At 45.6% G+C, this 9,441-nt stretch overlaps 1 protein-coding gene across 2 annotated transcripts; it reads right to left on the bottom strand.

Annotated features, from left to right (window-relative positions):
- Window positions 1-505: 505 nt before the first annotated feature.
- SPRY1 (sprouty RTK signaling antagonist 1) lies at window positions 506-8,429 on the bottom strand. Of its 2 annotated transcripts, XM_060105710.1 has the most exons (3): window positions 8,268-8,429; window positions 6,682-7,540; window positions 506-3,847 (listed from the first exon to the last, which is right to left on the bottom strand). In XM_060105710.1, exon 3 carries the CDS (start codon window positions 3,790-3,792, stop codon window positions 2,833-2,835), a length of 960 nt encoding a protein of 319 aa, XP_059961693.1. In that variant the 5' UTR covers window positions 3,793-3,847; window positions 6,682-7,540; window positions 8,268-8,429; the 3' UTR covers window positions 506-2,832. The 2 variants fall into 2 exon arrangements, with proteins under 2 accessions (XP_059961693.1, XP_059961701.1); XM_060105718.1 differs by lacking the exons at window positions 6,682-7,540; window positions 8,268-8,429 and adding an exon at window positions 5,642-6,113.
- Window positions 8,430-9,441: the final 1,012 nt, after the last annotated feature.

Below are 9,441 nucleotides of genomic sequence, written 5' to 3'. Positions count from 1 at the left end.
TCATAAGCATTCATGAAGACACACCCTAATATCTTTTCCTTCTAGGTTTAAACCATCACAAAGGAGGCAGTTTTGAATCAAAGTATTTATGCTTTGCACCTGACAAGCATGTTAGAGGTCTGAACCTCTAACCTATTGCTACTTCCAAATACAGGCCTAAGACTACCCTCTTAACATTGTAATTTTAATGTATTCCCCATATAGCCTGAAGTTAAAACTCCACAGCATACCTCATTTCTCATAAAAGTTATAAATTTCTTTCAATAAAAGCTACAGCTTCTTAGTCTGGTTAGTATAGCTACAGACAGCTCTTATACCAATTCCTAATTATACGAAGGGTCTAAATAACAGAAAATAGTTACACAGTATTTTGAGGGAGTCTGTTTATACACTTCATTAAGGAGCCAAACTTCAATGAAATATTCAATATTAAGGAATCAGTGATATCATCACATAACTTAAGTACAAGAGGAAATAAATTCACATTTTGAAATACTGTAGATTATGAAATGGCCTCCAAAACACAAATACTCATTAAAAAAAAAAAAGTTCCTGCTTTCAGAGCACAGAGAAAATACTTGATTATACCAAACGTCACAATGCCAACTAATAGGTTAGTGGCTTGATGGAAAAGCATTAAAACACGTTTCTACCACTTATGTCTTGTCAGATTAAACCAAAATCAAAGCCTATTTACAAAGAGTAAGTACTCCAAAACTAGTAGCCAAATCATGTAAAGAGACAACCAAAACAAAAAAGCTGGGTAAGTTTTGACAGTCTAAATCCTGGGCTCATATTATGTCAACATCTTATTCTCAAATGCAGATTATTCAGCTTTGACACATCACTTAGGCGTAGGGAGGAGTTCGTGAAACTGAGTCTGAGGGGTCACATGCACAAAATTTTATCAGACCCAAAGGTTCTAACCATGTCGTGACTTCAGCAGACTAAAAACTAAAAATATTTACTTTCTTTATATAAAGTTTCAGGGCCCTCAGATTTCTTATTCCATAAAACATGACAAAATGTTATTTGATCAGGTCACATTAGAGACTTATGAAACGAAATGAAAAGGTAAGGACTGGAATGTGTTTAAAACATCTCTTTGATAATGTTAACTATTCCCTTGGTGCACTCTTAACTTTTAGAATGTTTTATTAAAGTGACAGTGCCAGAGACTCCAAGCATGCCTACAGAACTAAGTCCTTTAAGTTTTGCAGATGAAAACTAATTTCTGACTAATCCAAGAGAGTTAAGATAAACATTTTTTAAAACTTACAAATACGTCCCATTGCAAGAAACTACGACATACACAAAACCCCTTGCTTACAAAATAGCCAAAAGAGGCAGGAATTGTTAACACTAATTACAAAAAAAGTTTTTTCACTCTGTAAAGTGATTTACTCAGGCATTTGTTGAAACACAATTGGGATGACAAAATCTTGATTAATGCATTTTCCAAGAAACATCTAGTTCAAAATTTGAGCTCACTTGCATCTAGATTTGGTATGTTAAGGGAAAGAAAGAAAATGGGTATGCATGACGAAAGAGTCGAAGCAAATGACAAAAATCACCACCACAGTACAGGATAATAAATGAAGAAATCAAGAGACAGGTTCATTAATTAATATATTTTCTGCATTATAGTTAACATATGTACTTTCTTCGTGTCACCTTATCTTCCGTTATGTATTGATATTTTGTTATATTCAGACATGAGTACATTTCAACGGTTTTTGCAATAAATATCATAAAATAATAGATTCGCATAATAAATATTCTTTACAATAAAAAAGTTTAACAGACTTTTGTCTTAAAAATAGTCAGAATTCAACTTTGTGATTTATACATAAAATATACAAAAAGCACCACAATTTGTGGTTAAGGCAATGAAAACAGAAAAGATTAGAACTACTCAGCTGTTAACTAACCAAAGGGTCCAAAAACCATTAAGGAGCCAAGATCACTTTAGGCAGCATAGTTCTGTGACATGTATAGATCGATCAGCTATAAATATCAACTTCAGTCATCCAAGTGCCCTCAGTGACAAGAGTAATTTGGTGAAAAGCGTGGGGTACGGAAGGAAGGGAGCCGAGTCCTTCACAAATATGAAAGCTTTGAACGAGGATGAACAAGATACAACTAATATATCTCCAATGTGAAGATTTACATTGTAAAGCGAATCTAAAATTACACGGGAAAAAAACCCAAAAAACAAAACTGGCATCTCTAGAATAAGATAATGCCAAAACTGAGGGGAGAGCACGTTGAGGGGCAAGAAGGAGAGGGCAGTGGTTAAAGGAGAATTTAAATGTTATAACAGAAACATATCCCCCTTGCTACTTAAGGGTCCAATGCTATGAAGACAGCCCTAACTGGAGACAGATTTAATACATAGCTTATTTAAGCAATTAAACGGTTGCCTCTTTAAAAAACCAATTTCCCTACTCCCAGAGTACCCAATCAAAAACAGCTCTAAGTCACTGTAGTCTGGGTGTGTGTGTGGGTATGTTCATGTGTACAACTTTGGAAAGTTGCTTGCAGAACAAAAAGGCTACACAAAAGCCCACTGGCTCTCAATATCCTCTCGAGTGGATGGCAGAGGCTCTTGTCATAAGGGGGAGCCAGGTGCAGTTTCACAGTTCACTGTTACTGAAGATCATCCATTAGAGAAGAGTAAAATCCATGAGTCAAACCTTGGGAAGAGGGGGAGAGAATATGGGAAACAGGGAAAAACTGCGAAGAAAATAAAACCAGTATCTAACAGGATCTTTTCATAACAGCCACAGCTTGAAAGCTAGAAGTTCAGGAGGTCCAACCCACCTCCAAAGATCATGATGGTTTACCCTGACCCCGGGAGGGGCAGCTCTCCAGCTTACAATAGACCGTGTTGGAGTTCTTACATCTGCACCCTGGGCGGTGGATCCAGTCATAACACCCCCTGCACAGCTTCAGGCATCCCTTAGCAGGAGGGTAACAGAGTAAGCAAGGTAAAAACAGAGACATGGCTCCCATACACAGGTACCTAGAGCAGCAGTGTGACTGTGAACAGGAGCAAGGATTATCCGAGTAAGAATCCCCTTCATCGTCATTGGAGCAGTGGTAGAAGATGCCCTTGACCAAGCACATGCAGGTTCCATATTCCACCATGCTCTCAGCAGAGCAAAGGCACTGCCGGTTACAGGCCAAACAGGATGGCAGGGTCCTGGGAGCTGTGCATTCTCCGCACTTGCACTTTCCACACTGTTCACAAATGAACTTGTGCTGTGTCAGGTCCTCTTTCAAGGAACCCTTTAAGTCATCCACAATCAGTTGCTTGGGCTGGGTCCGGATTGCCCTTTCAGACCTGTGACCAGAGACTGGTCTGGTTGGTGGTGACCTTCCTAACAGCCCCTGCTCAGAAGAGGCACTGCTGTTGCTCCCAGAACTGGCTGCACTTCCAGTGCTGGTTGATCTGCTCAATATGGGGCCTCTGGTATTATGTGAGAGTCCTGCGTGTCCCAGGTGGCTGGTAGGTCTATGCTCATAGTTATTATTCACATTAATTGGTATGATTTCATGAGTCCTTTCATGCTTTTCTTGTCTTGGGGCTGTTCGAAGAGCAGGTCTTTTCACCACTGATGGCCCTTCAGTGTATTCATTGCTGCCTCTGATAGCCTTGATCTGGTCTAAGGACAAAATAGCAGCAGGCTGAATCTCTCTCTCATAGTCTAATCTCTGACGGTTATCCAAGGCAGGCTGCTGGATCACAACTAATGAACTGCCACTGCCATGTTGATTTTGGGGATCCATGTGTAGTGATCTTGAATTCTGGCAATCAGTGGAAACCTGGCATGCATCTGAAATCCTAAAAGGAAATCAAAGATGAAAAAAACAGAGAAAAAAATAAATGACGAGAAGCATTTGGGGGAGGGGGGATGCGAGAAATCCTGTCAAGTCACAAATTGCCTAAACCACCTGGTAATGATCTCCCTCATCAGTGGATTACAATGATGTTGGGGTCCTGGCCAGAGTCCAATTCTAAGAGAGGCTGAGGACCACATCAGAGAAGAAGAATGTAAGCAAGAGACCCCATGCCATAAGAATTAGAAGTTTTTTCAAGTTTTAAAAAGCAGAATCAAGAAGTAATGTCTTCCTGTTTGTGAATCTAACAAACAATTAAAATGGAGTATGCCCTCATGGGGAATATTGAGTATAAGCACTAATAAACAACTCTCATCTAAAGAGAGCTCAGTATCAGTTCCTGGGTGTTTTCCATAAAGGAAAATAGCCACTCTTTAAAAAAAAATTAAGAATGGCTTTGGCACTGTTGCCTTCTGTTATTTGTTTGCTGTTACAAGCATTAGATTAATGGTGAGGAAATTAGTCAAGGTATACTTCACGCATTTAAAAAAAAATCAAAGAGATTCCAAACTAAAATGGAATCTCAAAATAAGAGGTCATTTTTCAGGAGAAACCAGAATTTTAAAGCTAGCTCATTATTAATGTACAAGATGCAAATGTAGACAAATACAACAGTTCTTGGTGTTTTATAGCCTCTAAAGCACACACATGAAACTTAATGTACAGTTCTGTGAACGTTAAGAGTATTCACATTTGAAATCATGAAAGAATTTTTTTTTAAGGTTTCAATAAGGGCTCACTCACCTAATGAGATAACTTTCACACACAAGTAAGTGTTAGGCCTTTAGTAGTATGGGGAAATCCTGGCCATTTTAATTATCTGTATTTCCTCTAATTTAAAAATCTGTATTTACATGACAGATCTTGATTTTCAAAGGCACTGCCAACTCTGAATCCATGTGCTTCTTGTAATAAAGTACAGTAATATGCTGATAAAAATAAGCATTTGTTTCCACACCAATAGTTAATAGTTCCTAATTTATAATGTCTTCTTCATAAAACAAACATAAAAACGTTTCTGTTTTCAGTCAATGGTAGACTAGAACATTTTTCAACAAATTCCTCCCAAAGCCTACAGATTTGATCCAATTCAAGAATGAAAAGAAAAAAATGCCCATTTCCCACTACTACCTTGAGCCAAAACACATCAGCTTAAGGAATAAAGCGGAAAGAAGTCCATTTCATCTCTTAACTTCACTCAATGTCCCCGGACTAAGTCTTACATGTTAACTTCTTGGCGTTCCCCTCCCTCATTCTCCCAACTCAGATCCTCGAGTTTCTACTTTCTTCTACTTTCTCTGTACAGAAGGAGAAACACATTCGCAACCTGCTGGGTTTAGTCCTGGAATCCTTAAGGGCTGTTCAAAAGATTCCATCGTTACTCTGCACAATATCATTCCTCCTCGCAAAGCACTTTTTAACCCAATGCTTTTAAAGCAAAGAGTACCTAAAGGTAGTAAGGCGGATTCCACACGAAAGGAAAAACGGTGGATTTGAAGAGGGCAGATAAAACACCAGGCACTTGAATCTGAGTTTTAAACGCTAGCTGTGGCAAAGTTCACGCTGGCCGGTGGCGGAGACCACCGGATAAAAGGAAAGAGCGAAGAGACTCGGCCGCCTCTGATCTGAAGCAAAGCCCCTCTTCCAGCAGTGACAGTCCTCGATCTAGCCCCAAACACGCTCACACGCTCTCGGCGGACTGTCTTCCCCCAAGAAACCCCGAATCGAAGTCGAATACCTTTTCGGACAATCCCATCACATCCTAAGGATCACCGTGGATTTCCAAAACCTCTTGGCGTATGCCACCAAGGAGGCTCACAAATCGGGGAGAGCCTTCAGAGCGAACGCGGGCGCCAAAAAGCAAGCCCACGTCAGGGAGGGTTATAAATAAATAGCTGTCTACACTTTAAAGGAGAAGCCGGATTCCTAAAGAGCCGGGGCGCAGCGAGCCAGGGGCAGGGGCTGCAGAGCGGCGTCGCCACATCGCCGGCTACCGCGGTGGAGCTGCGCCCTCTGCAATCCGCGCGGAGACAAGCGGGGAATAAAGAGTTGACGGCGAGGAAGGAAAAGGAAAAAGTTATGAATGAAAACAAGTTTGCTCGCTCGCTCTCTCACCCGCTCTCGCTCTCCCTCTCGGGCAGGAGGAGGGGAGGAGGCTGAGGTTACCATTACCTCAGGAGGGCGGACTTCCCCACTTTTAAAGTGGCAGTTCCCTCTCCCCTCCCCTCGCCGCTCCACCGCTCTCACTACAAGAATACAGTGGCAGCTCGCTCGGGCGCACGCAGACCCGGGCCAGGGCGTCCCCAGCGAATTGGGGCTTTGCTCAGGCTCACGCGGTCGCAAACACGCCGTTCCCGGCCCCAGTCTCAGGGAGCCTCCGACCCAGAAAACCCGCCGAACAGCTCCGAGCCCCCCCCCCGCCCCGTTGACCCCCCCAAAAGCCTCCCTGAACGCGTCTTTCCCCCGGGAGGGGGGCGGTTCCTCCGAGAGGACACCCCGGGTCATGGCGCCACCGCTGCAGGCGACTGAGGACGCGGGGCCCCGCTCGCCATCCCGTGCGGAGGCGGAAGGTCGCCCGCTCGGTTCCGGAGCTCCGAGCGCCCCAGCGGGAGGGCCGCGCCGCGGGAGAGGGTCGCCCCCCTCTCCCTCCTCTGCCCTCCCTCCCCTCGCGCGGCCCCGGCCCCCGCGCTGCTCCTCCGGGCCCGCACCTGCCGCCCGCCCCGCCGCGCCCGCGCGCCTCCCGCCGCGGCGGCGGGAGAGCGGCCGCCCCACACTCACCTAGGCCGAAGCGGGGGCGGGGGGCCAAGCCGTGCAACCCAGCCCGGGTCCCGGTGCGGGCGGCTGCGTGCACGCCCCGCATCAACCGCGGCGAGGAGAACGGGGAGGCATGGCCCGAGCTGCGGCCGGTCGGCCCGCGGCCTCCACCGTCCCCGCCGGGCAGGAGCGCTCCCCGCGGCCCCCTTCCGGCTGCGGGGGGCAAGCCTCCGGAGACTCCGCGCGGCCGGGCGTAGACTCCTCACAGCTCGCGTGCGCCGCGCAGCTCAGTAACATCCACCTCCGGGGCTCTTCTCCTGCAGCCCCCTCCGAGAACCAGAAAACAATTCCCTTCGGGAGGGCTTTCCGGGTCTCTCCGGAAAGCAAGCGAGGGAGCGGCGGGGATAAGGGTGCGTGCTCGGACCAGAGTTCTTCTCGGGTTCCAGTCGCTCCTCGCGGGAAAGGCGGGAGTGGCGGCCTCCTGACGCGTGAAAATCCACGTCACGGACGTTCGAGGCTCTACGGCGCCCGGGACGGGGCTCGAACCGGCGTCCGCGGGCGGGTCACGGAGCCGCGCAGGCAAGCGGGAGCACACGCCTGCGAGGCCGAGCCGCCGCTCTCCGCGGGTTGGGGGGGGGATTTTTTTTTTTTTTTACCGGCTTTTTGAGGGGTGGTGGTGAAGGCAGCGAGGTTTGGGGGTTCTCCTCCGGGGAGGAGGCGGGGCGCAGGTCCCCCCGCGCAGGTCCAGGCACTTTCCCGATCCCGCACGCCGGGCAAGTGGGGGCACGGCGTCCCCGGGAACTCCGGTGCTGGCAGTCAGCGTCTCCCGGGCAGCGCTCACTCCCAGTCCTCCGACCCTCCTCTTCCACGGCCGAAATGCCTGCTACAGACGATTAGAGAGAAAAACACGTTAATTTCCCTTTCTTTCCAGGCACTTGGCCGCGCAGCGCGCTCCGCCGCCCGGGAGGAGAGTGGAGCGGAGCGGGCCGCTCGCCAGCTCGCCAGCCGCCCGCACCCGCTGCCATGTGCTGGCTGTTGCTCTCCCAGTGATTGACAGGCGGGCGCACAGTCGGCGTGTCAGCAGCGAACCAAAGTAACATGCAGTCTTGCACGTTTTTGCCGAAGTGCTTTTGCCCCTTGGAATGCCTAGGAGTTCAAACAACGTTCAAGCGACGCCTCTGCGCATTGGAAATCAATACACAGAGACGGGAAATTCAGGTTTTAGACAATTGCTTCTCGGGATTCGGTCGCCAACAATGCCTAAACAAACACGCATTTGGTCCACACACCCGAGTGCTAGCCCCTCTTCGGCATAAACCACCCAGTTTTTCACACATCCGACCGTTTCAGACTTTAACCTTGTTAAGTAGTTCGCTTACGCGGGGGCGGGGGGGGAGGGAAAGGGGCCCTGCTTTTTCTTTTGGTGGTAGCATTTACTTTAAGAGCATTAGTTTTAGTAGTGGGAATGCTACTGGTAATTTGAAATGCAACCAGTAATCTTAGATCTAAAGCGAATTCAAAGAAATAACCAGTTCCTTGCAAAAGCCAACATTTCTCACCTGACCTTTCCTAAAATGTCTGCGGAAGGAAAGGAAGGAAACAGTTCTTACCTAACGCAAAGATTGGAAATTGCTTTTCAGGCACATTTACAGCGACTGTAGCTGCTCCTTATCCAGGGCAGGGAGTTCTGTCTGCAGCTATCACTCTGCAAACCACTGAGTGCCTTACAGAGCAGTCCCACTCCGGCTCCGCAGAATTTCAGCTCGTCGCGGGCACCTCCACCTCCGCTCCAGGACACGCCTCCAGTGATATCATATGTCAATCATACGGGCTGCCTGAAAACCTGGAGCAGGATTTTCCCAACAGTCGTTTCCTCTTTCGTTCATGACTTCTCGCTTGGAAATGTTGCCCTGTACCCTCCTGTGAAAAACGTCCTCTAAAAATGTGGATTGCCTTTAAAAATCCTGCAAATGCTGTTTGTCATGAAAGAATACCTTTAAATTTAGTCAGCAGTCTTTAGTCATCAATCTGAGTAAAAGGATTGGTGGACTCTATTCTTAAAGTTGAATTAGAAAACAATTTTGAAGAATAAAAGAAGATTAAAAAGTTGTATATCAAGCCATCACTTCTGATCAGTTAGTGAGAGAATGTATATTGATAGAAAAAAGATGATAATATAACATTAGTTCCTATTTAAAGCAAAGTTCAGAATATGTGGAACCTCAAAGTTCAAAAGGTGACACTCCTTACTGCAAATGTATGTAACAATATGTCATTAAGGCAGTCTCCTGCTGTAGATTTTATAATAATTGCTCTATCTTGATTTGTGATATAATTTCCCCAAAATCAAATTTTAAAAATCACAAACTCCTTCAGTTTTGTAATATATTTATAATTTTGAAAAAAATTTTATTTTTAAAAATCAGCTAAATGGCAATCAATTAAAATAGAAATAATTTTCCAAGAGTTAAGCATAAATGATGTGTCACTGAAAAAAAAAAGCATTTTAGTCAGTAGGAAACTTGCTTTTTGTTTCCTTACAAACTATTGGATTTTAGACATTTATTATCAAAATCGTGTACTTCATGCTGCAGTGAGGGTAACTATATGTGAAACTTGAGTTTCCACAGAGACTTTTAAAAGATACCTAAACCCCAAAAACATATAGTAAGTGGAAAGGAAATATTTTCTCCATGTACTACATATCAGAAGTAGCTTAAAGTCTTTGACAAAATAAAGCAAACAAAGCAAAACTCCAGGAAAAAAAAATCATATAAATTTGAG

Source organism: Mesoplodon densirostris, chromosome 1 (assembly GCF_025265405.1).
Source record: "Mesoplodon densirostris isolate mMesDen1 chromosome 1, mMesDen1 primary haplotype, whole genome shotgun sequence".
NCBI classification, from domain to species: domain Eukaryota; kingdom Metazoa; phylum Chordata; class Mammalia; order Artiodactyla; family Ziphiidae; genus Mesoplodon; species Mesoplodon densirostris.
Note: the sequence above shows the minus strand (reverse complement) of the source record. Positions and strands in the feature narration are given on the sequence as shown.

Coding starts and splice junctions, on each gene's coding strand:
- SPRY1 (XM_060105710.1), bottom strand. CDS start 3,792: ATGGATCCCCAAAATCAACATGGCAGTGGCAGTTCATTAGTTGTGATC.